This window comes from Pyrenophora tritici-repentis, chromosome 2 (assembly GCF_003171515.1).
Source record: "Pyrenophora tritici-repentis strain M4 chromosome 2, whole genome shotgun sequence".
Taxonomy (NCBI): Eukaryota; Fungi; Ascomycota; class Dothideomycetes; order Pleosporales; family Pleosporaceae; genus Pyrenophora; species Pyrenophora tritici-repentis.
The window spans coordinates 888,221-914,130 of record NC_089391.1 but is presented as its reverse complement, the minus strand read 5'-3'; the positions used below and the strand labels follow the sequence as shown (position 1 = coordinate 914,130).

The 25,910-nt window shown below is 49.2% G+C and overlaps 6 protein-coding genes across 6 annotated transcripts; 3 read left to right on the top strand and 3 right to left on the bottom strand.

Annotated features, from left to right (window-relative positions):
• Positions 1-1,967: 1,967 nt before the first annotated feature.
• On the bottom strand, positions 1,968-3,186 carry PtrM4_058130 (uncharacterized protein; the record flags this gene model as incomplete). The annotated part of the gene is made up of 3 exons (XM_001932607.2): positions 1,968-2,117; positions 2,163-2,960; positions 3,028-3,186. The coding sequence occupies 3 exons, from the start codon at positions 3,184-3,186 to the stop codon at positions 1,968-1,970; spliced, it is 1,107 nt and encodes a 368-aa protein (XP_001932642.1).
• Positions 3,187-4,147: 961 nt separating this feature from the next.
• On the top strand, positions 4,148-4,576 carry PtrM4_058120 (uncharacterized protein; the record flags this gene model as incomplete). The annotated part of the gene is made up of 2 exons (XM_001932606.2): positions 4,148-4,350; positions 4,423-4,576. The coding sequence occupies 2 exons, from the start codon at positions 4,148-4,150 to the stop codon at positions 4,574-4,576; spliced, it is 357 nt and encodes a 118-aa protein (XP_001932641.2).
• Positions 4,577-7,011: 2,435 nt separating this feature from the next.
• On the bottom strand, positions 7,012-8,163 carry PtrM4_058110 (Dimer-Tnp-hAT domain containing protein; the record flags this gene model as incomplete). Its single annotated transcript, XM_066105394.1, has 2 exons — positions 7,012-7,734; positions 7,786-8,163. 2 exons carry the CDS (start codon positions 8,161-8,163, stop codon positions 7,012-7,014), a joined length of 1,101 nt encoding a protein of 366 aa, XP_065964021.1.
• A 1,843-nt stretch (positions 8,164-10,006) lies between these two features.
• PtrM4_058100 (DNA-pol-phi domain containing protein) lies at positions 10,007-11,210 on the bottom strand (the record flags this gene model as incomplete). Its single annotated transcript, XM_066105393.1, has 4 exons — positions 10,007-10,292; positions 10,339-10,666; positions 10,715-11,054; positions 11,100-11,210. The coding sequence occupies 4 exons, from the start codon at positions 11,208-11,210 to the stop codon at positions 10,007-10,009; spliced, it is 1,065 nt and encodes a 354-aa protein (XP_065964020.1).
• Positions 11,211-11,720: 510 nt separating this feature from the next.
• On the top strand, positions 11,721-12,293 carry PtrM4_058090 (HHT1, Histones H3 and H4; the record flags this gene model as incomplete). The annotated part of the gene is made up of 3 exons (XM_066105392.1): positions 11,721-11,910; positions 11,959-12,141; positions 12,190-12,293. 3 exons carry the CDS (start codon positions 11,721-11,723, stop codon positions 12,291-12,293), a joined length of 477 nt encoding a protein of 158 aa, XP_065964019.1.
• A 4,243-nt stretch (positions 12,294-16,536) lies between these two features.
• PtrM4_058080 (Med15 multi-domain protein) lies at positions 16,537-24,899 on the top strand (the record flags this gene model as incomplete). Its single annotated transcript, XM_066105391.1, has 3 exons — positions 16,537-16,790; positions 19,505-21,515; positions 21,642-24,899. 3 exons carry the CDS (start codon positions 16,537-16,539, stop codon positions 24,897-24,899), a joined length of 5,523 nt encoding a protein of 1,840 aa, XP_065964018.1.
• Positions 24,900-25,910: the final 1,011 nt, after the last annotated feature.

Genomic DNA, 25,910 nt, shown 5'->3' with positions numbered 1-25,910 from the left:
ATCAAGCGAAGGATCAAGAAGGTTGTTGGCCTGTGACCAGCCCGGATCAGCGGTAGAACCGATAGAAGAAGACGCGGCGACAGTACTGCCACTTTCCGACGACTGAGCCCGCTCCGAGGCATCCAACAATTTTCGATCGCGACGAGCAAACGCCAGCTCACGATTTCTTATCTCAGCCAGCTCACGACGAGCCCGGGCAACCTCTTCTTCCAAACGTAGCAACGCGAGCTCCTTATCGCGCTTTTCTTGTTCCACCTTTTCCCACTCCTCTTCAGGAACAAACAACTCACAGTCGCATCGCGCTGAGATGCAACCCGCACAACGACCAGACACCGTATCCACAAAACACCGCAGGTTATTCTTTTCGCAACGCTCACAGCGAAACGGCATTTCTCGTCCAGAAAGCTCGACACGACGGAGGCGTTCGTAACGCTCTTCGGTGGTTGTCTTCTTGCGAGACGCACGGGTCCTCGGTTCTTTAGGCATGGTCAGGGAGGCTGTAAGGATTCAGAAAACAAGACGACCCACCACGAGTATTTATACACAGGACCTCTTATGCGACCCCACGGCACGGATAATCTACGTATCAGGGAAGATACGCTGGAAGGGGGAGGTAGTGTTACGATTGCAAGGAGAAGGACAAGCAACAACGGCAGGACAACGTTGAAGGCGGGGCACAGCGGGTAAGCTTGTGCCGCGCAGTCACGTGACCTGCCCTCCAACCTTGGCATGACCGCCATGGAGGGCATGACCTCCACGGAGGGTGCGACCTCCATGGAGGGAAAGGCCACAATGGAGGGCACGCTTATTATATAACAGTAGGCAATGAGCCCTTACGGTTCATTGTGTTCAACTTCGAAATCTAAGGATTAGTACTTGATTCTCAACTCCCCGTATATTACATCGATCTACCAATCGTGCTATACAACCTCGTGTCCATCGCATCACTCCATCCCCGAGAACCAACCCAAGATCATCTTCGGACGACCTTCACACTCCAATACAACAAGTTCACACACGTTTTCTTCACCTTCATCAAATATCTACTACAGATCTGGGTCACATGTTAGGTAGAAGTAGCGGAATCTAAGATGGAGCGGATAGTAGAAAATCGATGCAATTTTTTTAATTTTTTAGTTATTATTGGAACAAGGTCCCTCTAGTAGTATGACTACTGTGGATAACCGAGTGAGAGGGACAAGGCGGGGTGGTTGCAATGTATTGTCTTGACTATCGTGTTGTACAGTGTTCCCAACTTGGACTGTTGTGGTGGGTGCTATTGCCCACCGGGCAGTGCCTGCCACACCAGCATATCATGTGACTCTCAAGCACCTTCTATCCTAGACTGAACCCAGATATTCTCAACAGTTATCAATTTTCCAACTTAGCCCCACTTAAGGAGGCTTTCACTTCCGTTGGGGCCTCCACGTCTCACCCTGATATCGAAGGACCAAAAAAAGGGAACAATCGGCTTGCTCTTGCCAGGAAGATACAGTGTAGTTAGTTGAGGATGCGGTGATTCTTTAGTTGTTGTGGCGAGGGTGCGTAGACCTTCTCATATAGGATGGATATCACTAATAGTAATCTCCTCTCGCGTAGTTCGTACGTCGTGATAAATACATACGTAGATTAAAGAGGTAGAAGGTGCTTGAGAGTCACATGATATGCTAGTGTGGCAGGCACTGCCCGGTGGGCAATAGCACCCACCATAACAGCCTAAGTCTGTGACACTTGGCAATACGATAGTCAATACAATACGTTGCAGCCACCCCGCCTTGTCCCTCCTCCCACTCGGTTATCCATGGTAGTCATACTACTAGAGGGACCTTGTTCCAATAATTACTGTATAGTTAGACTACTTTACTGCTTGCAGCACTCCCGTGTGTTTAATCCGGAACACAATGTCTAGACTACATCTTCGTGCGATTGCTTCTATAATCTGTTCACTGGAGTCGCACGAGAGGATTTTAGGGCTCAAGAGGGTCTTTGTCTTCGAAGTGGTACTTCCTCCTCTCAGCAGCGGGCCAGCATGTAATATCAAAGGCATTCCCTCCGAGTGATGGACCCCGATAGAATATGCTACGTGATCTGCCGTACTCTCTACCGAGAACTCTCCACTTTAGGTCGTTAGGCAACGTTATTTGGGATGACATATTACTCACCTTTGTACCCCAACCCCAGCGATCAACACATTCTTTCCTCTTCCAATAGTTCGCCTTATCCTCATTATCGAACCTTTGTACGAACTTCCCTTCGATGCCATAGATGCCTTTGATCTCGATACTGCTAGCCTTAGCGTAGGAGACAATTTTGTACGGCCAGCAGACTTCTCTAGTATTCGATGATAGATATGGAATCGTCGTGGTTTGATCCAGACAGTCGCAAATGAAGTCTCCAAGAAGTGCGAGAACCAGACCCAGGTCCTTGACAGGGGAGTGCTTCATCAGTAGCTTCGCCCGATCGAGAGCATTTAGTGTGGCTAAGATTGCGATACCAATCATTGCGACAGTGTCCCGCCAGCGCTGACTATCTTCCATCATGACCCAAGGCCCTAGTTGTTGCGATTGAGTCCAGTGGGCGAAAGCTGACAAGCGTACCCAGAGCCCAACAGCAAGCTCATCGGCCGGGAGTCGTCGCTTAGCCATGAGTGTGTTGATTCCTGTGAGCTGGTTCTCTATAACCTCCTGCATCCCATTCCCGGTAAAGTCGTTCGAGACGTACATGCTGAAATTATCCTGGTTACGCTTGGTAGATTCGAGGCTATACTTCGTGACGAGCTCGGCCGCAGCTTCAGAGATTACGTAGGGCCAATCCGGGAACTCCTCGGCTGGCTTGCCATCATACCGCTTCTCATCTTCAGCGGCCAGTCGGATTTCCTTTCCTGTTTCGATATCTTCCAGGTTTACGTCGTACGATGGTTTAGCGTACGTTATATACTTTAGCTGTAGGGTTGACACCTCCTTGTGCATATAAGAGTCAGCACGTTATAGAGCTATTCCAACTACAAACATGCTTTTGTGTACTCACATGTACTGACCCACCAATAAAGGGGGGTTCAGTGCTCTTCTCCCTGAATTCTGGTGATACCGATGCGTTATCTTGGTCGCGGTTGGGTCTTTTTGCTAGCTTTGGTTCTCGCGAATCGTTTGCATTGGCTTCTACAAGCGCTCTCTTTCTCGTTAGCATTTTAACAATGTAACGGTAGGTGACCCTGAATTCTTGACAACGTAGCTCTGTATATAGGTTGAGGTGAAGAGACGAGCCTATTGTGTTCCAACGCGTCGACCCGTACGTTGAGTTGAGGCTATGCGCCATTTCGCCCGAGGCTCCGATGCTGGGGTCGGGTCGGCACTTGGCACAGTGCAATCACCAATCGATAGTTGCCGCGCCGAGTCAATCGAAGCCCGGGCCACCACAGCAACAACATCGAACTCGAGGTCGAACCATTCTGTCACTCTTCACTTCTCCTGGCCCTCAATGCATCCCATCTCAGTCGCCGCCTGGATCTGCGATCTCGAACCTCGTGCCCGCACTTGACCATATCCCTCTCCCTTGCGCACTTGCAAGCGACGGCAGCCCGACAGTCGCAAGAGCCCGCACTCGCGAAAGAAGATACGCCGTGTTGTGCTGGGCGAGATGGCGGCAAACGAACAGAACACGTTTATGCTTCTCCTAAGAGCAATGCATCGTGCCCGAAAAAGAGCATTGACAAGAAGCGCATGCACACGCCCTCGCCGTTGAAAAATTAACGCCAATTTCCCGACGACGCGTATTTGCCCGACGATATCGATAATCCGATGCCTCGCCGGGACCGCTCGTACGTAGCACATATCTCATTCCTAATATCTTATATAAAGAGGCTCTTTCCAACGAGCTCATCGAAGACGACAACGACCTCCTCCAGGCCTGTTCGCCTACACGATCGCACACACAGTTGCAACCTTCCAACTGCTTAGCTAGCCCCAAGAAGATTACTTCTTTATAGAACGTTGAAAATGGAGTGATATACACACACTTGGCAAACATGACCGCTTTGTAACGGGAACGGCTCGGTGGAAACGGGCTTGCGCTCTTGGAGAAGCTCGAGGATGGGGGCGACGGGCCTGTGGCGCCTGTGAAACTCAAATAATAGCTGGCGGAGGCGGACATGGGCAAGGCGAAGCAGCACCAATTTGACGTATTGGATAAAAGGCTAGTGGACGAGCTGCAGACCATACAGGACATGATTTCGCTGTCGCACCAGTGTTCGGTGAACTGGGACCATGAGAACGGGTGGGACAATCGCGTGTACATCAAGGTGCTGGAGCTGGCGTTGGGAAACGATGAGACGAGTGTTCGGTTCCGAAGCGTGTAAGTACTCTTTGGCCTGTTTACGACTTAGGACACTTAAAGAGCTTCGCTAACTAGAGTGACACTATTTAGAACTGCAGCTAGAATCACACCGGAATATCGCCACATGCGCTTGAACAGCCTCATAACTGGCAAGATCCTTGCTTACGCCATTTATCTCGAGCCCTCCGGTCCCGCACGCGACATCATACCATCCCCTCATTGGTATGTCGACCGATTCTATTAACCACATTGGCTACGAGGGTCTGCGCACTTGACATATCGCTGTATCGATCGAGACCAAGACCGAGAGTCGGACCGTGGAGGAGGCGAAGGTACAACTGGGCGTGTGGGTGGCGGCGTAGGTGGCACGGATCGAGGCACTCGTGGAGCAGCTTGCTCCGCTTGGGGTGAAGAAGCCGGCAGCAGAGGCACGGCCTGGCCGATTGGAATCGGACATGGTCACACGAGGGTCGACGGAAAAGCCGCGGGAGAGGTGGCAGGATCTCGCGAGCGGAGCAGCCACAGACGCAGGAACCGACCCCATCTCCCACCGTCGTGATGGTCCCGGATCCCTCTGATATCCTCTCACAGACTGTATTTCCATTCATCGACATCCAATCTGAAGCGTGGTCGCTCTTCTTCGCCCGGTTCACGCCCTCAAACGCTCCCCACCCATCGAATTTGGACATACGCAAACCGGTTTCGAATATTCGGATCTTCCATTCGGTTCCCTTGGGAAACGCGGCGAATACGGTGCAGACATATCGGCCGGTCAAGAGCTTAAGGGCGCTGAGGGATTGGGTCGATGGGGACTTCCGCAGTGGCGGGATGTGTTTTTGGGGGTTCGCGACGCTGAAGCGGGCGGTGGGTGAGGTTGCATTGGCAGCACTTTGTATTGAGACTCGTTGTGCAATACACCAGCGCTTCGCGTTGCTCTTTTCCATACATCCACATACTCTGAATCGTGAGTTGAAACTGTGTGTCGCTCTTGCAATAGACATCCTTCGCGCCGCGAATAGGTTGATTCTTCACTGATTCCCAAGTTCGAACTTTAAACGGCGAGCTGTCTGACTGCAAGCTAGCGGTTGCCTTTAACTCTACAGTGTGATCTCTTAGATTGTCTTCGTATTGCTAATAATATTTTGTCACGAGCCAGTCGCTGGATTAAGCACTCGCGTCCATGTTCACGACGCCATTGCAAGACCACTATGATGTGCAATAGTTCCCGGGTCGCCTTCTTGGCCCTGTGCACAGGTTTTATCTGCTTAGCGTTATTGAGTATTATTTTGGTTCCCGTAGATCGGTTCCGGGTGCCCGGTTCTGGACCCATCTGATCTTGGTCGACTATGGACGTCTTTGCGCCTCGGCTAGAAGTGGCGATATCTGGTGCCAATTCTAATCTCCTTCATCCGCACCAGAACAAAATCAACGCCCCTCACGCAACCCTATGGCCGGAGCGGGTCGGCCATCCTCCCTGCAAATGATGGCGACATCGAGTAACCACTATCCGATGTCGCTAAAAGAGCTCGCTTACCGTGTCCGTGCACCTCGTGAGCCACCCCACCAACTTTGGACGTTACTTTGCACCCCCTACAACTCAACGCCACGATGCCTTTAAAGGAAGCCCTAAGATATGTGACCAAATCGAACCTTACAAGACTTCATTTTAGAGCCAATCAGCAGCGTCGGAGCATACGATCCCTGCTTAGCTCCTCGCCTCATTAAAACTCTCAGCTACAGCCATCCTCATCTAAGTCTCACTGAATAAATCTCAGCTTCTGCATATACATTATGTAGGCTAAAGGCGCGAAAAAAGTAAGAACTAAGAGGCCGCTCTTGTCGCGTAGCGCAGTCGCGTCTTGTGTTGCAGTCTCTCCTAACTTCCCTCACTCGCCTTCTGTCAGAATATGGGCATATTTTGGGTGGTGGACAAAATCCGGGTGTTCGGAGCTGTGGATTCTGTGGATCAGTTAAATTAGTCAGCGCGCACAATCCACCGCGACCGAACTGATCGAACGGCGTTGGAACAACAACATAACACCACATCAGACCACAACAATACAATCGATCCCCATCATAATATTATACTATCATCCCCGTCTTTGATAACCCATCACAATCTGACAGCTCGATGCAAGTATTAGAGATTAGATTGTTGAGTGTGTGGGTGTGTAGGTGTCTGAGTGATGTTCGATGGGATCCTTCGCGATCCCATATGGTTTCCACTGTCCGAGCGCCCTTCGGGTCCGTTCATTCCCACTTGCTCCACCACATCCCTCCCTCGCTTAGGAGGAAGGCCCCCTCTTCCTTATCTATAACCGAAACCTACTTAGATAGGCCGTGAACTACCTCTATATACTGTGGTAGAGGGATAGCATCAATAGTCAGAAGAGAGGCTGCCTACGCTGGCAAATGGGTTGGGTATACCCAGTCTTGGGTTGGGGTTGGGTTGGGGTCGCACAGACCATGGGTTAGGGTTGGGTTGGGGTCGCACAGACCATGGGTTAGGGCTGGGCTGGGGTCGCACAGACCAAGTGGTAGGGTTGGGCTTGGGTTGGGTTGGGTTGGGTTGGGGTTGGGTTATATTTTTTGGGTACTTTAACGGAACAACACTTAATTAAGATAATGTGTACACGTTGATGATATAGTAGATACATAAAACGAGATATATTAACACAGCTAATTATCACGGTAGCGCTGAGGACGCTGGCGCTTTCGAGGTGGCAATTGACGCTCCTCCTGGACCTCTTCCTCCGACTCTTCTTCTGTAGTCTGGTTCTCCTCATCTATATCGAAGGTATGCTCTAACGAGGCTGGAAGCTCAAAAAGATCATTAACCTCGTCAATTGGCTCTCCATCCTCCCCTAATTGAGCAACTAGGTAGTCTAGACCCTGTTCTTCCTCTTGAGATATTGTATCCTTAAGAACCATTATCTGCTGTATTGTCCGGGCAGATAGTCGGTGCCTCCGACTACCAATAACATCCTTAGCAACATTGAAAACTCTTTCAACCCCAACCTGAGCAATTGGTATTGCTAGTATATCCTTCGCCACTTGGGATAGTCGTGGGTAGGTAGGCTCGTTCGTCTTCCACCACTCTAGAATATCGAAAGAGTCATCTGTCATTACACAGGCAGTACTAAGGTAGGACTCTCCTTCTTGGCGGGTTGGGCCAGTTGTCTTGTCTGATTCTACTAGTGAAGAGTTCTGGGAAGAAAAGCTGTTTAACGCTGATGTAGGGGGAGGAGCTGGCTTTCTGAACCACTCATTCCCAAGTGACCTCCTTTTGACTATGCTAGAGCCTGGGGTTGAACCTCTCCCGTCCGTATTATCATAACGATCAAGGTAAGCAAGAAATTGGCCTCGGTAGAGATGCTTGTACTGTGGCTCCCATGAATCGTCCTATAAGCGTAATTAGAGCGTGACTGTGATAAATAGCTGTGATAATCATACTTCATATGCTGTAAGCTTCTGCGTTGGATCAAGGATAGTGGCACAATTAAACAAGAACCCACGTTCTGCGTCTGTCTTCGAATAGTACTTGCTCAGTTTTAGACGAACCCTGTCAGCTGCAGCTCGTACTACGTCTAGCCATTCCCTATCATCTTGATTTTCTTCATCCTCATCTAGGTCCTCTGACATTTTGTCCAAGAAATCAAACAGTCGATTGTACATTAACCAAATATACTGAATCTGGGGCTTCTCGTTCTGGCTGAGGAAGCTAGTTGCTGTTTTAAACCGTTTAAGCATCTCAGTAACGAGTTCGAGATGATGCCACTCAGTCGAAGATAAGCGGAGGCGTTTAAGATCCCGGAAATCAATCTCAGCCATTTGATTGTTGTCTAGAGAGCTATCCAGGTGACTACCTGGCCTTAGCAAGATTTCTTGTTTAAGCCATTCATCAATATATTTTTGGATTTTGAGCGCGCGCTCTAACATGTCGTATGTTGAGTTCCATCGGGTTTTCACGTCGCGGATAACAGATAATCGCTCCTTTGGCGGTAGATGTTGTTGTACCGCAATAAACCGCTCAAAGCGTTGAGGTGATACGTCAATAGCGATACAAATCGCCCTTATCTAGTCTATTATTAGTATGTGATAAATGAATGTGTTAAAAGCGAAATACCTTGCGAAGGGAATTTGGGACTGAAATATGCGTCTCAATGTCCTGTATATGACGTCTCTGTAGGGTATCCCTTGCTCCTAACTCTGTAGTTGCTGCTAGCCGAAGGTGTTGGATAATATCCTGGACAACGAGGTTGATAATATGGGCAAGGCAAGGGATAGTGTTTTCTCTGGCACTCCACTGAATGTCGACTTCTTGGAGTTTAGACTGGAGAGTGCGAGCAAGTACGCTATTGTTACTAGCGTTATCACAAGTAATAGCTAGAAGCTGGGTTTTGGTCTTTGTATCCAGAAGAATATGCAGTACCTCGTCTGCCATAGAAGTACCGGTGTGCCTGCCGCGCATAGGGAGAAAGTCAAGTAGCTTTTCCTGAAGTTTCCAGTCTTTGTTAATGTAGTAACCCTTTACCGCAAGAAAGCAGAGGTGATTAGCTGCAGACCAGGCATCTAAGGCGATTGAGATCTTTGTTGATTTTCCAAGATCTCGAAGGATAGACCTTTTTGCTTCCTCATGTTGACTCTTGAATATCGTCTTGAATTTACAACGACTAATTATCACAGTATCTGGTCGAAGGAACCGAAGAAATCGATGGAAAGATGGTCGTTCAACTGTTCGGAATGACCAGTTGCTGTCGATTACTACCCGTACAAGCTCCTTTTCAAAGGTAGTAGTAGTGTAAGCTGGTATTGATGAAGTACTGTTTCTTTGTTGACGTTGGGATAGAGTAGAGGCCGATAAGTCTGCCTCATTATGAATAGGAGTAAGGACATTTCGACAGCTTTTTGTTTTAAGATGAGTAATAAGGTGCTTTGTCCCAATACCACCTAGATTTGGATGCTGGAGTGCAAGACTACAGTTGTAGCAGAACACGTAGGGGTGGCCAGTTCGAAGCTCAGCAGCTTCTCCAAATCGTAACCATACTGTGCCATAGCGAGTAGGAGAGTTCCATCGTGGGTTATTATTTTTAGGGTTTATACCCCAGCTAGTATTACTCCACCACGCTGTCCATGTCCTAAGATCTCACTTACACTATAATCTTGCAGAAAACGATTATTTGGATATTTCACTAATCCAATCGTTCTCCTGTCACCCCCCTTTGTAACCTGTGGAGAATTGATTTTTAAACAGTTGAGGTCCTCCGGAAATTCAATATTAGTAGGATTAGGCATAAGCTCAATAGACTGTGCAGCTATGTCCATCGCTTCTAGAAAGTAGTAGAATAAGGCATTAATAGTAGTAGCACACAATAGGAAAAAGTTGAGAAGTTTAAGTTTGGATGTAGGACTCAAGGCTTCTCACGCTCCTCTTAGCTTTGCTTGCGCTATGACGCCTGTAATTTAACTTGAAACCTTGGCATATTACTAGCGGAATATCATTTTTAATGCCTCATAGTAAACACAGAGATCGTCAGGAGTGCACGGATATTAATCTGCATAAATGACAGATCACAATCTTAAGTTAAGATTATATGGCGCAATAATCCGTGTTAATTGGTTGTGATAACTGCTTACTATCCCTCAATGCTTGAAAGTGTCTTAGCCTAAAACTCTAATTATCAGACTCAGAAGCGGCATCAGAATCCGGAAACCCCTCAAACTCAGAGTCCTCAGATTCCTCAGACTCCTCAAGCGCTGCCTGCTTCTGTACAGCAGCCCACTGGTCGTCATCCTCGTACTCGTCTTCAAGTGAATTGAAATGCTCCTCAAGATCAGAGTCATAGTCAACCTCTTCTTCACACTCATCGCTATCGTCACCTTTAACGTACGGCTTATCACCCTCCAGCTCAATATCAGCGTCACCAAGTAAGTCGAGAATGCTAGGTGGCTCCCGTTGCCTTATTATATTAGTATCTCTGTGATAAAAGGATGTGATAAACTTACTGCCAGTCATTATCAGTTACGACTTTCATCTCATCAGGTGTAAGTTCCTCCACGAACTTCTCAAACTCTCTCTTAGCCTCCTTGCTCTCAAAGTCGTTGTTGTTAAGCTTTGCTAATCCTTCTTGATAGGTCTTTCGAAGAATCTTTTGCAAAACACCACCTGAGCCGTAAATTCTTGCTATTCCTCTACCACTAATGTCATGGGTGGGCTTGTCATCTTTGCTAAGCACTTTCGCAATCGTGATCTCGTGTTTTCTCATATCCACCTGCTTAGTGATCGCATCCCATTTACGATGCACATGAGTTAGGTTTGTCTCTAGCCATTCAGCTATAGTCTATTAGCAGATGTCTATGATAAACAGCTGTGATAACTTACCAGACTTTTTCTGGGTAAACCGCTTCTCTGAAAGTATATCCCACTCTTTCTCTAGCAGCTTAGCCTGTCTAGCACTATTTGCTAATTTATACTTAGGCTGTTGCAAAAGCGATTTCTTCAGTTGGTACTTCGCGGAGCGGTCGGCTGTTCTAACGCTTTCAAGTACCTTCTCCTCTTTATCGAAAAGAGCTTTGCGTTCACGTTGAGCAATAGCACGGGCGCTACCACTCAGAGAGCCAGTATAGGGGACGCTCAAATTGATAGGTCGGCCTTTTCGTGAACCCCCACTACCTCTTTGATCTAAGATACCGTCAATCTCGTCAGCTTCACACGCAAATCCCTGCTTATATTAGCATAAGCTGTGATAAATGGCTGTGATTATTACATCGGTAAGCTGCTCCCACTCATCTTGTTCGAACCCAGGCGGAGGTTCAAGTTTGATGGCTGGAACTAGGCCTTCAGGTACGTCGCCGACTTGCTCTTTCGCGACAGGCATGGCGGGGACTGTGATAATGCGCTGTTGTAAATGGGGTGTTTTCAATGTAGTAAAGAGAGTTATTAGGTGTTGGGAGTTACTGGGCGTCAGGGGCTGGAGAAATGGGTAGACAGCATTATGCTCACCTAGAAATGGTCCGTGCGCTGCTGCCTGCGCTAGCGCGAAAACGCGGAAATTACCCAAAATGATCAACACATCGATGATTCCTTCATTTTTGGGCTGCACGCATGCGCGAGCTCGGCGTTTATCACAGCAGTTTAACACGTTTGTATGATATGCTCGCTACTGATTTTGCAACAGAAATGGTTGTATGCGATCGTGAAACAGCAAATTACGTCATGCAGTCCGTGCGCTGCTGCCTTTACTAGTGCGGAAATCGGGAAATTGCCGTCGCCCAAACTTTCCAGCTACCTAACTCTTTCAGCTTACTACTTTCTTAATTGTCGACCACATTTATCACAGTAGTTAATCACATACGTCGCCTACGTTCATCATCTACTCTACTACGCAATGGCAAGGACAAAACCACGGCCTAAGGTCACCGGTAAAGCCGGCCGGGGTGGTCCTGATGGCAAGACAGTTACTGGCGGCAAGCCGGCTCAGAAGGCCCTTGCTAGTAAGGCTAGACGTCAAGTAGCAGGAAAGTCTACGCGAAAGGCACCTGTAGCTGTTAAGAAGAAGCGCAAGTTTAAGGCCGGCAGTAGGTTATCACAGTCGTTTATCACAGCTATTTTCTAATTTAGCTTAGCTGTCGCATTACGGGAAATCAAGAGATACCAGAGAGGTTTTGAACTACTCTTGCGAAAACTCCCCTTTTCCCGCGTAGTGCGCGAATTTGCACAGGTGCACAAGGCCGATATCCGCTTTCAACGATCTGCAATCGAAGCTCTTCAGGAAGCTACAGAAGCTTTCTTAGTTGGTTATTTTGAGGGTATAGTCTATCTACCCTATACTATTTTTCATTTAATAACTTTTATAGACTGCAACATCAATGCTATTCACGCAAAGAGGGTTACTATTCAAGAGAAGGATTCTCAATTGGCTAGGCGCTACTTTGCGCGCGAGTTACTAGCTTTTCTCTAGATTATAAGATATATCTAGATACACGTGCTTAAATGCTAGCTGGCGAAGCCTCTGTATATTATAAATGAAACTAGTTAATGCTACACTGTGTTAATCTACTGTGATACTATATAAACTTTTCTTTTATTGAAATCTATATTATACATCTTGCAATTTTTTTACTATAACCCAACCCTAACCCATGGTCCGTGCGACCCCAACCCAACCCCAACCCAACCCTAAGCTTGGCGCTGACAAATGGGTTGGGGTTGGGTTGGGGTCGCAAAATTTCTAACCCAACCCCAACCACACCCCGACCCATTTGCCAGCGTAACTACACCACAATAGCATGGCGGCCAGCAACTAGGGCCTAAGTTTCCTTCTCCACGGTTCTAATAGATCACTAAGCTCACTAAACATGCGCTCGCAGTCGCAGCTTGAAGCAGGTATTGACAATACATCTATCGCAAGCCTGCTAAGGTTCGGATATTAATCGCGCAAAGCTACCTAGTATTCTACTAGGTTATTGGCGTCGTGACTACCGTCTGCGGCGATTGGCTCGCCCTGCTTCCATCGTTAATACTCGTCCATCTCGCTGTTAGTTGTAGGCAAATGCTTAGGATTAATATAGCTGTTAATAACGTTATTGTCACAGCACCAACTCGGCGCTCTGTAGGTCACGTGCCCCCATCCCTATCTTGGCCTAGCGCCTGCTACCCTACGGTACATATCCTCCCCGTGCTCTTGTACATAGACCTTTACACTACAACTACGTTCTTACCTTGCGACTACTGTTTGGCCCCGTGATAGTTATCGATCTCGTTTGAGCGGTGGGCGGCGGTAGGTATCGTAGTTGTAGGCGTTGCGCGCGGCGTGTTGTATTGAGCCCACAGTTAGAGAAAAGCCTAGTTATTGCTATAAAGCCACGCTGGCTTATCCGCCCAAAGGACGTCACAAAGCTTCTTATAGCGCGGATAGAGTATAGTAGCTGCGTAGTATACTAGCGAGTCGTTAAGTTTACTGTAGTACTCGCAGAGCTTCGTCCGTGCAGCTCTCAAATTGATCTCCAAATGGTCCTCTAGCGCCTCATTGTGAGCGTTGTAATCCACCGCCTTGTATGTAGCAACACGATCCTCGTACTCCTTTAAAAGATACTTAAAGACAGGGATTACTTTAGCAATTGCTCCATAGGCACTAGAAGCGCCGCGGCCTTCTAATCGCTTTATAGCTGCCTTTAGCAGTTTAAGAGCAGCTAGATACTTAGTAATAACACCCTAATTGGCAGCGGTAAGTCTATTTAACTTTATCTAGTTAGGAGCATCAGCTAGCTTATTGCCTCGGGCTTAAGCTATCGCGTCGCTGTCCTAAAGGTGTGTAATTGTCAGATATAATGAGATATTGCACAAAAGTGATGGATGTTGATGATTGTGTGTATTGTGTGTGTCTATCGTGTGTCCGCGCTTGTGGCCCTCTTGAGGGGCGCACTGACCCTCTCTACGCTGATTGGTTGCTGCCAACGTCGAGTAACCCTGCTATCTGACAGTTAGGTTAGGTAGGTTAGGTAGGTAGGTCTATGGTGTCATTACTGCGTGGTTTTCACTTTCCAAAGGGGACTGGGGACGGGGGACTAAATTTGGGGTTTTGCGAGCTGCGAGTGGGGAAAATTGGTGTGGTTAGTTGGACGAGAAGGATCTGGGAGCTAGGAGCTAGGAGGGGGGGTTCATTATCTCCGACTTGTACTAACTACTAGTTTAAGTCATTGTTTGTGTTTGTGTTATCCTGCCCCCGACGAGCGTACCGTTACCGTTACCGTGGCTTTTGTGATTTTGTGATTTGTAACATGCCCTTGCAGTAGTTAGTCAACTTAGCCGGACCCAGCACAGGCGCGTTTTCTCATTATCGGGGAACTGAGTGGGCGAAATCGTTGTTGTATTGAGAACAGTGAAGTGCTAGCTATATGGTGCGGGGTGCTGCCTAGAGGAGGCTAGCCCTTAAGCAGAAGGAGCTAGTCCTATAAGAGAGCTAACTGGTGAGAAGTGAATGCATGGAGACTGGCTTGCCCGGCCGACACTCATCTCACCAGCCAGTGTGTGGTGGCTTTGCTTCCCGCCGCTGGAATAGGTGCATTGTGCGCGCGTGAACTGTGGTGTGTGTGTGTGTGTGTGTGTGTGTGTGCAGGTTCCATCCAGGTTACCTAGGTCGCATCCATCCGCCCATCCAATACATATTGTTGGACAGAGCCGATGGTCCACTGATACCTCTCACGTGATCGCGCGTAGCTAGTGCCTTGGCAGCCTCTGTGAGCCTCATACAGGCTCTCACGCGCCTTCTAATACAACACAAAAACAATGCCACTCATGTCTTCAATCACATATAGCACACCCCCCGTCCCCGTATGTCGACTCGGTTCTCGACGCGTATGCTGTTCCAGCGGTTTGTAGCATCAAGCAGACAGGGTGTTTTGTTGAGGAAGAATACGCCGCGGTTGTTGTTGTTTGGGTCAGGCGTCAGGATAAAGACGGGCACGACGGTCAAGATGAGTTCGATTGATGGGGCGGGGATAACGTGCACGGACAGCTCATGCCCGGAGACACCTCGTGCCCCGCCGAACACCAAGCCGCGTCTCAACACCACAACTTCAACAGACTATAACGCTACAGCTATGGCACCTATCGACGATGCAATTGAAGATTTGAAATCGCGTGATCCAGGAGAACACTTTACGTTGAGGGAAGTTGCTGAGAAATACCAGGTTAACCGCTCAACGCTGGGGCGAAGGTGGAGAGGCGTGACAGCGTCTCGGGAGGATAGATACTTAAATCAACAAGCTCTCGACTAACAACAAGAGCTAGAGCTTATACGATATATCACAAAGCTTACAGAGAGAGGCCTTCCTCCTTCGAGAGAGATAAATTAGGAATTTCTCATCTGAAATAGCCTATCGGTAGCTGAGCGATCGATGGGTTTCTCGCTTCATCACTAGACACCAGATCCATATAATCTTAAAGTGGACCACCGCCATAGATCGTGTTCGCCACCTGGCTGATTCTAAGTCAAAATACCGTCTCTACTTCGAGCTACTGCATCGAAAGATCACTGAACATCACCTTAAGGCTCGAGATATATACAATATAGATGAGAAGGGCTTCTTGATTAGCTTGATAGGCAGAAGCAAGAGAATATTCAGCAGGCGTTAATGGGAGAAGAAGGACGTTCGAGCATCTCTCCAAGATGGATCACGCGAGTTTCTGACAGTCATGGCCTGCTGCTGCGCCGATGGGAGCTCGCTGCCCCTAAGCCTTATCTACGCAGCTAAAAAAGGAGCTATACGATCAAGTTGGGTAGAGGATATCAAGGCAGGAGAACATGATGTCTTTGTCTCATCATCTCCAACAGGCTGGTCAAACGATAACATAGGTCTAGCTTGGCTAGAGCAGGTGTTTGATCGCTATACAAAGCAGCGATCAGGGAGATGGCGATTGCTTATCCTTGATGGCCATAGATCTCATGTCACGATGGAGTTTATCGACTACTGTGATCGCCACAGGATCCTCCTTATAATCCTTCCCCCCATTCGACTCATACGCGCCAGCCGCTTGACGTAGTGCTGTTCAAGCCTCTCTCTCAAGCTTACTCTAACGAGCTCACCAACCATCTCTATAAGGCTCAAGGTCTCGCTCTAATCAAGAAAGGAGACTTCTTCCCACTCTTCTAGAGCGCCTGGATATCCTCCTTTACGGAGAGCCTCATATTGAAGGCCTTCGAAGCTACTAGGATCTGGCCGATGGATGCCAACGTTATCCTCCGTAGATTTGCTAGCACGCCAGAGGCTGAGAGAAGCTCATCATCAGGGCTCTCTGATCATGATTGGAGAAAGATAGATCGATTAGTTCGAGCTGCTGTTACTGATAGTCATCAGTATGAGGTAAGAAAGCTACGTTTAAGCGTCTACCATCTCTCTGTTCAGAATCAGCTTTTAAAGCATAAGAATAAGGGCTTAAAGGAGGCTCTTCAACACAAAAAGAAGCACAGGAAGAAGGGCAAAGCTCTTGACCTTCAACAGCGCCAGGAATATCACGGTAGCGCTGTCTTCTAGTCTCCTCGCAAGTTGCGTGAGGCTCGAGTTAGAGAAGCAGTACGGGAGCGAGATAAGACGGAGGAGAAACTCTAAAAAGCAGGGGCCAAGAAGCAGCGCGAGGAGGCTCGACTGCAGCGTTAAATTGAGCTCGAGGAGAAGCGTGTGGAGAGGCAGAGGCTTAAAGAGATGAGGGAGGTTGAGCGAGCTGAGAAAGCAGCTGAACGCGCGCGTAAAGTTGAAGCTCAACACCAGAAAAAATCTATCCAACAAGCTCAACAACGCAAGCGTAAAGCCTCACGAGTACTCTCACCAAGTAATAAGCGTCAAAAACGCGCTGGCGCTGCTCACGCTGGTGTTCAAGCTGGAGATGAGCTATCTGCTACTCCAGCCAAAGTCACATCACGTGGCCGCAACGTCAACCTCCTACAAAAATATAGATAGTACAAGTTGATCGCAAGCATCTAATTACAACCCCTTTACAGAATCTCATGATAATAGCTATTGTACGTGGCTAAATAGCCTCACTTTTGAAGTGGTGGATATGGTGTTCGGCGGGGCACGAGGTGTCTCCGGGCATGAGCTGTCCGTGCACGTTAGACATGGGGCTTTATGCGGCGGTTGGCAATCCAGCGCTGGTTCCTAGTCAGCCTGAAGAGGCGGCAGAGAAACGACATCATTTGAAGAATGGGAAGGGGTTTACAAATCCGTGGGATAGTTATACGGAGAGTAGTTTTTGGGATTTGGATGTTAAGGGGATTTGGTGGTGGGTTTTTTTTTCGTTGTAATGACGGACTTCCTGTGGTTGGGATGGTGTGGTGTATACATACCTCTCGACGACTCGATTGAGGTAGATGGGATAAATTGTTCTGACAAACACAACGATATATAGGCGTAAAATAACAGGCCAAACAAACACGACACCACCCACGGTCCCGGTCCGCACCCCAACCTTCCTCCCATCACGCACCACACCCAAACTACGCGCCACATGGCTCGGCCACGCATGCTACTACATTGAGTTCCCCAGCGGCTTCCGCGTCCTCTTCGACCCCATCTTCGAAGACTGCTGCGCCCCAATCACAATAAAATCGCTAAAACGATACATCCCGCCCCCCTGCGGGATTGAAGACCTACCCATCGTCGACGCCGTGGTCATCAGCCATAACCACTACGACCACCTCAGTTACCCGACCATCCAGCGGTTGCAGAACAAATTCCCCCAAGCGCATTTTTTCGCGCCCCCAGGGAATAAGGCGTGGTTTGAAAAGTGTGGGGTGAGCAATGTGACCGAGTTGGATTAGTGGGAGAGTAAGGGTGTTAGTTTGGGGGAGGAGAAAGGGGTGGGTGATGATGAGGTTTCCGTGTCTACTACAGATGGAGGGAAGAAAGAGCGTGGTATTACGGCAACGATACACGCTCTTCCGTGTCAGCATGTCAGCTCTAGAACGCCGTTTGACAAGTGTAAAACCCTCTAGGCAAGCTGGAGTATAGAATCCAGTAGTGGTAAAGTGTTTTTCGCTGGGTATGTCTCCCTCATTCCCTCACCCAAACATCCAACTTAACAACCACAAAACAGCGACACAGGCTACCGCACCGTCCCCCCCCTAAATCCCCTCGCATATCGACGACTAATTCCCCACCTACGCCCACCTCCCCACCTGCCTCGCCTTCTCGCAAATCGGCCTCCTCCCCATCGGCGCCTACGCTCCCCGCGCCCTCTTCAGCAACGTCCACGCCAACCCAAAAGACGCCGTCAACATCTTCAAAGACACGCGGTATAGACGCGCGCTGAGTATGCATTGGGGCACTTAGGTGCTTACCAAGGAAGAGGTGTTGGCGCCCAAGACCGAGTTGGAAGAGGCGTGTGAGTGGGGGGGCGTGGAGAGTGGGGAGGGAGGGTTTGGGGTTTGCGATATTGGGGAGAGTAGGGAGGTTGGAGTTAGAATATTCTAAGGATAGAGGGCGTAGAAGGCGTAGAGGGACGTAGAGAAGAGGTAGATGCCAGTGCAAGAAGTAGAAATTCAATCACCAATTTTAAATTAAGTACCCCTAGCTATCTCACCCCCAGGCTCAACACTATTAATAAACACCTTGACCACCACTTCTCCATTATTACTAACTCGTCTACCTCCATCGCATCTCAATCTTGCCGCTCACTTTCCAACATTCTTAACCACGGCCGTTCTTAATCCTTTATTAACGCCCACTATCGCAGTCGAGAGTGCAGTCGCCTTTGCACTCAACAGATGTGCACGCGTTGCAGTCCAAGGTGTAAATCGGATCATTGTGTAAGCTTCCCGATATGCAGTTAAATTGAGCCCCATTGGCGCAAAGTCTCCACCCTTTAAACCAAGCCTGCCAACGGTAGCACGATTTATCAGGGCCTGGTGAACATTGTGCACCTGGCATTGGCCCCACTTCAAACTGTTCGAAATCCCCACCGCCCATTTTTGGGCGGACCCAGTCGTGCATAATATCTCTCGCAGTTGCTTCGTCGTAAGTGTTGGACGACTTCAGGGTAACGTGGCAGTCGCATCTCCTACAACCATTGCGCCCCATTGCCATGCCGGTGAGGCAGACAGATACAACCAGCTGTACGAAACGCATAATACTAGCACTATTAATCTGAATTCTTTAACTTTCTTATATTCTTGATTTACTTACAAATTATTTCGAGGTGGAAAGATAATGATAGAGGTTGAGGAAGCTGTTGTTTATTAAGGGCGATGTTCGTAATAGGCGTCGTTGAGCGAACCGGTTGGTTAGAAGGGTCTTATTTTTAAATATTGGTATGGGTGTCGGATCGTGAGTATCGGTAGAGACGTCGGCTGCTGGACACTTCGGCCCGACTTCGGCCCACCTTGCGCAGAGCTTAGGTATACCTTCGTAGCAGCTATGTTCGTAGACAATCAATCACCATCACCGAACAGAATGCATTCCTAGTTATCGTTATTTCCTTTCAGCACTAGTGCTATAGACCTTCCAACACTGATCAGTGATTGCTTAAGGCGATCACAGACAGCAAGGTAGAAGAGACAGACCGCATCTTCGACGAACTCCCTGACGCACGACGTTATACTCCCGGGAGAAGATTCTGTGCTAAGAACAGAGCGAGGCAGAGATAACACAAAGCACTCTTAACCTCCCTCTACAGCTGCTGGTTTAGCTTAATCCGCGAACACAGAGCGCGTCAGCAACGCAATACAACTCAACCGTACGAGCGTCTCCGGACGATCCGATCACGTACAACAACAAGCGCTGGCACGACCAACCAGCGAGACAACAACACCGACAACGCGTCAACACCCGCTAGCAAGATGGCGGATAACCAAAGCGAAATAAGCTCTGCAGACTCTGCTGAAGCTCAGAATCAACTACAGAATGAGCAATCAGAACACCTCTCAGACTCACCATGGGCCAAATTTACCGCGGAACAACTTATGGAAAACTGTCCATACACAGTTGCACTCAAGGTCATCAATACAGCTCTCTGGGGTGTACCCGCACCGGCGGACGCAAATGAGACACACGCAACAACGTGGGTCGCTAAGGCTATCCACGACTACAATGTGTCAATGGCCTGGGACGATGACCTCTTCATTGACTACAAATGGGACTTTGAAGGATGGACGAAGGAGCTATTTAGCAAGGTTGAGCGTGGTACACTAAGGTCTCTTAAGAGTGTGCTACGACACCGGGGAGTATACACTGGCAACAATCACGCCAGGGTGGCGGACTCTCTCTACAACATTCTAGGTATAGAGAATACTCTTGAATGGGAACCAGCAGAGTTTCGAGCCATGAAATTCGACCAACAGTCCGAAGCGTACCAGCGCCAGCAGAGCAATAAACGCCAACAGGACACTCAGCACACAGTCTATCCAGCTGTACAACAACCACCGCAAGTACAACAACCGCCGCAATTACAACAACCGCCGCAATTACAACAGCCACCGCAAGTACCACAGCCGTCGCAATTACAACGACCGTCGCAGGGCGAGCAACAAGAGCAGTATAGAGTGAGACAAGGCGTCCAGAGCCGTTCCCAAACAATAGAGCCACAACAGCCGCTACACATGAGCGGTACGCTAGAAGGGCCTCAGCATCGACAACTGTGGGAGCAGGCCGCGCAGCCGCAACAAGGGCGTGCGCAACTACAGACACGGCCGCCAGCGACTGCATATCGCGAAGTCACGCCATTTCCGCAACAGCCAACGAACCGCGTCCCTAACAGACCACCCGAACTACCATACGACCCGTACAAGACGCTACCGCCGCGATGGTCCCGCAACGATCGACTCGACGCTAATACGATCACGCAGTTCTCTAAGCTATGGGACAATAGCAACAAGTATACAGGGAATGCGTACGATCTCCTAGACGATAAGATCAAGATCTTCTTCAGCATCTGCTGGCAGATAGATATCCAAGAAGAGCAGTTTCACGCAGTGTTTCCCCGTATCCTTACCGGACGTGCAGAGACATTCTACATACAGGTTGTAGAGAGAGATGACAGCTTTGCTGATGCGTACATGGCAATCAAAAACCACTTCGACCATGACGTCCATCACCAGCACTACTACACAGACTGGACGACTACAACCTTCGCTCGCACCCGCACAGAGAACCCCGACAAGGGACTACACGAGGTTCTGCAGATCCTGCTTGACAAGCTGCAGCTATGCCAGCGTGCCCTTGGCAAGAACTTTGAGGGCGAGGATGCCCTACGTACCACTGTCATCAATGCCTGCCGAGGAGTACCAGAGCTTGAGATGGCACTGTTCAAACCAGCCACAATCTGTGAAGGACTCTTCTCAGACCTACGTTCTGCAGTTGAGACACACCTTGCACGGCAACACACTGCCCAGATGGTCACAGAGGACCAATATTACTTAGATCGCCGATACAACGGCAATGGAAGAATCCGAGGTGGATCTCGAGGTGGAGGAGGATTCAGAGGCGGATCCAGAGGAGCATATCGAGGAGGCGAGCAGCGCGACGACAACGGACGAGGATTCAAGCCACGCTGGAGGAAGAAATGCTTTGTTTGCCAGAAGGAAGGATGCTGGTCTACCAACCACACAGACGAAGAGCGCAAGGCTGCCCGTACACAGTTCTTCTCTACGCTATACTTTACAGGTACACAGCCCCCCAAGGACTTCTCCGTACATCTTGCAGAATACGAAGGGATCGAGCACACTAGCCAGTACAATCAGAGAGGCTGGAGAGAGGAGGAAGACTGCGAGGATGACGACGATGACGACGTCGCGGAAGCATACCTTGAACACCAGTTTTTCACGGAGCAATGCCTTGCAGATCAGGCGTTCTTGCACCACATCTCTGGCGACGACGTATACCGCCAAGACGCGCCATCAGCGCCAGCGTCACAGTTCCTGCTTGAAGACCGCTACACAAGATCTGTGTACCAAGGGATCCTACCGGATACAGGCGCTGCCAACGTATCCACAGTTGGCAAGGAGCAGTACCTTGCACTCACAAGGGAAGATCCTACAGTTAGGATGGATACGTCTACAGCAGGAAAGGCATCTATCAAATTCGGCAAGGGCGAGGCTACATCATCTATTGGCACTGCACAGGTCTCTACAGACATTGGGACGATCAACTTTGAGGTGCTTGACGCACCTACACCATTCTTATTGTGCCTTGCAGACATGGACAGGTTAAAGGTCTACTTTAACAACACCACAGATGAGCTAGTCCAGGGTGACGTACACATCCCGGTGATTCGCAAATGGGGACATCCTTGGTTCCATCTGAACAAAAGAGAGAGAGCAACTGTGTTCCTGACAGAGACAGAGTTGCGACGGCTCCATCGACGATTTGGACACCCAGCTGTCACGCGACTTGTTAAGCTCTTAAAGGATGCTGGCTATAACGACTTCGAAGAAAGAACCCTAGAAGAAGTCACTAAGTTCTGCCACCACTGCCAGCTCCACAGCTCCGCACCGCGCCGATTCAAATTCACTCTCAAGGATGATCACCACTTCAACTATGAGATCCTGGTGGATGTGATGTACCTGAGCAACAAACCTGTACTGCATGTGGTCGATTCCTCAACAGCGTTTCAAGGCGCGAGGTTCCTTAGCGCTATCTCAGCTAAAGAAACATGGCAAGCACTGCGGATACTATGGATCGACACGTATCAAGGACCACCAGACATTATCACGCATGACGCAGGCACTAACTTTGCAAGCACAGAGTTCCGCGCAGAAGCAAAGATCATGGGAGTCACATGCAAGCAAGTACCTACGGAGGCGCACTGGTCTATCGGCAAAACTGAGAGGTACCATGCACCTCTACGCCGCGCATGGGACATACTCTATGCAGAACTCACTGACACTATGTCCGACGACGCGATTCTCCAGATGGCTGTGAAGGCTGTCAACGATACTGCTGGCCCCGATGGACTAGTCCCGACGCTACTAGTCTTTGGAGCGTACCCACGAATGACTGCAGAGTCACCGCCATCCCCGTCAATGGTTAAGCGCAGCGAGGCTATTCAAAAGGCGACGAAAGCCCTACGCAAGATCACGGCAGAGCGCCAAGTTGCAGACGCCTTGAACACCCGCAATGGACCAGCCACTGCAGACATGCTCGCGCTCCCACTCCAGAGCGAAGTCTTAGTATGGAGAGAGAGTGATGGCTGGAATGGCCCGTACAAGATCGCCAGTACAGATGGCCACAACGTCACTGTTGACATGGTCAATGGTCCAACGACATTCAGATCCACTGTCGTCAAGCCATACTACAGACCGGACCACCTTTGGAGCGACCCCGATGCGCCACACGCGCCGAATGAGCCGCATGAGCCGGTAGCAGTACCACCGGCAGTGCAACCACGCAGGAGAGGCCGCCCTCCAGGGTCAAAGAACAAGCGGAAGGCGCACGCGTACATCACCAAGAAGGAGCAGGACGATCTTGAGCTAGCTATCAAACTACGTAACGATGGAGTGATCACAACCTCAGGCGCCCCCTTTGAAGCGTCTGATGACCAAGAGATCAGCGACCTCGTAGGTCGTGGAGTCTTTAAATTTGAGCAATACGACGAGAGGCTACACAGCAAGATCCGGATCTTCAAGTCACGCCTAGTACGTGAGGTCAAGGGAAAGACAACCAAGCCCTATGAGAAATCCCGCCTAGTTATCCAAGGCTACCAGGACCACGGCAAGGAGACTATTCTGACGCAATCTCCAACCATACAGCGATGTAGCCAGCGCCTGATTATGTCGCTGGCGCCCGAGATGGTACAACGCGGAATGAACATCGAGCTCCGTGACATTACGCAGGCGTATCCCCAGGCGCAGACAACCCTGAAGAGGACGATACTCGCACATCTTCCTACTGAGCTAGTCCATCGATATCCAGAAGGCACGCTACTCCATGTGATCAAGCCGCTGTATGGAATCGCTGAGGCAGGAGTCCACTGGTGGACAACGTATCACGGACACCATTGCAAGGAACTGGACATGGCAACATCGACGTACGACCCATGCCTATTGATCACGAACAGAGACGACGCAGGCATCTTCGGCATCGTTGGCATGCAGACAGACGACACTCTCATGCTCGGGACACCAGCGTTCTCGTCACGTGAAGAGAAGAAGATCCAGAAGGCAGAGTTCAGGTCAAAGCCAAAAGCAAGGCTGACACCAGAAGTGCAGTTAGACTTCAATGGATGTACACTCACGATGGACGCCAGCAGAGTCTTGACCCTTAGGCAGAAAGGACAAGGAGGAAGGATCAGGCTTGTGGATATCAGGGCACCCGACCGCGCGCAACAGTACACCGAGCAGCGCGCCCGCGGAGCGTACATCGCATCAACATGCCAACCAGAGGCGTCATTTGACCTGTCCGTCGCTGCTCAAGCTCAGCAACCATCAGACGAGGACATCAAGGCACTCAACAAACGCCTGAAATGGCAGATGGAGAATCTCGATCGTGGCCTGCGCTACGTCACTGTCAATCTTATGGAGGCCAAGTTGATGGTCTTTGTGGATGGCTCCTTTGCCAACAACAAGGACCTCAGCTCACAGCTAGGCTTTGTCCTTATGCTCGTCAACGAGTCTATTGACGTCAACACCTTCACAATACAGGGCAACGTGATCCACTACAGCTCTACAAAATGCAAGCGCATCACACGGAGCGTACTGGCCTCAGAGATCTACGGCATGGTCAACGGCTTTGACATAGGCATTGCAGTTGCAACCACGCTGAGGATAGTTACAGAACGACTTAGACTACCTGCAATTCCCTTGGTTATCTGTACAGACTCGTACTCCTTGTACGAGTGCCTAGTAGAGCTTGGGACGACGAAGGAAAAGCGTCTCATGATCGACATCATGGCGCTGCGCCAATCATATGAGCGTCGCGAGATCACGGAGATCCGCTGGATCAATGGTGAAGACAATCCTGCAGACGCCTTCACCAAGGCATCGCCAAACCGCGCTCTTGAACGCTTTATTGACGGCAATAAGCTGACAGTCCGAGTAGAGGGATGGGTGCAGAGGCCGACAAGCTTTGATGGTTGATGCTACACACAGTTACCATCAACACATACTGTCACTACCGATACAAGCAGAGTTACTAGCTACCCAGAAAGAAAAGACTTCCAGTGTCGGATCGTGAGTATCGGTAGAGACGTCGGCTGCTGGACACTTCGGCCCGACTTCGGCCCACCTTGCGCAGAGCTTAGGTATACCTTCGTAGCAGCTATGTTCGTAGACAATCAATCACCATCACCGAACAGAATGCATTCCTAGTTATCGTTATTTCCTTTCAGCACTAGTGCTATAGACCTTCCAACAATGGGCGCAATTGTATGATTCAAGTGGAGTCATATGGATTGAGGACTGAGGCGCAAAAGCTGTTCTTAAAGAGTTGTTTGCATAAACAGTACTTTTGACATAATTTATGTATGCAAATGTGAAGGGCTGAAGCCTTGAGAAGACTCTCGGTTAAAACCCGTGTATGCACATGTAAGGAGGTGAAGCTTAGAGAGATCTTCAGTTGAAACCTCGTTATGATCATGATGGATCATCGTCCAACATGATCACGTCAGCTGAAGCCTGCGGAAACACGTGTCCTTCTGGGGTTCGAGTCAGTTTTCGAGTGCTGTGGTCGAGTCTATATCGCTAAACCTTGTAATAATTATCGTCCAATACGATCATTGTCCAACACGATTATCGTCCAACACGATCATCGTCCAACACGATCATCGTCCAACATAATCATCGTCCAACATAATCACGTTAGCTGACGAAAGTTTCTTAGCGTATGAAGGTTACAGCAATACTCCAGCTTTAGTAAAGGCTTACACCTCTAACGCTGAGAACATAGTGTATACGAGCTCGTCCGTATGGCGATTGCGGCCCATGGCTAACTCAGCCTAGAAACCCACGTTGGACTAGCTTCAATAATTATTATTACTCGTAGAGGTCACCTCATCAGAGAAAACGGATGTATAAATATGTTGATATATCTTTTTATTTAAAGCACCACGCACGTTGTTAGTCTTTCAACTTGACGAAAATCTTCTTGAG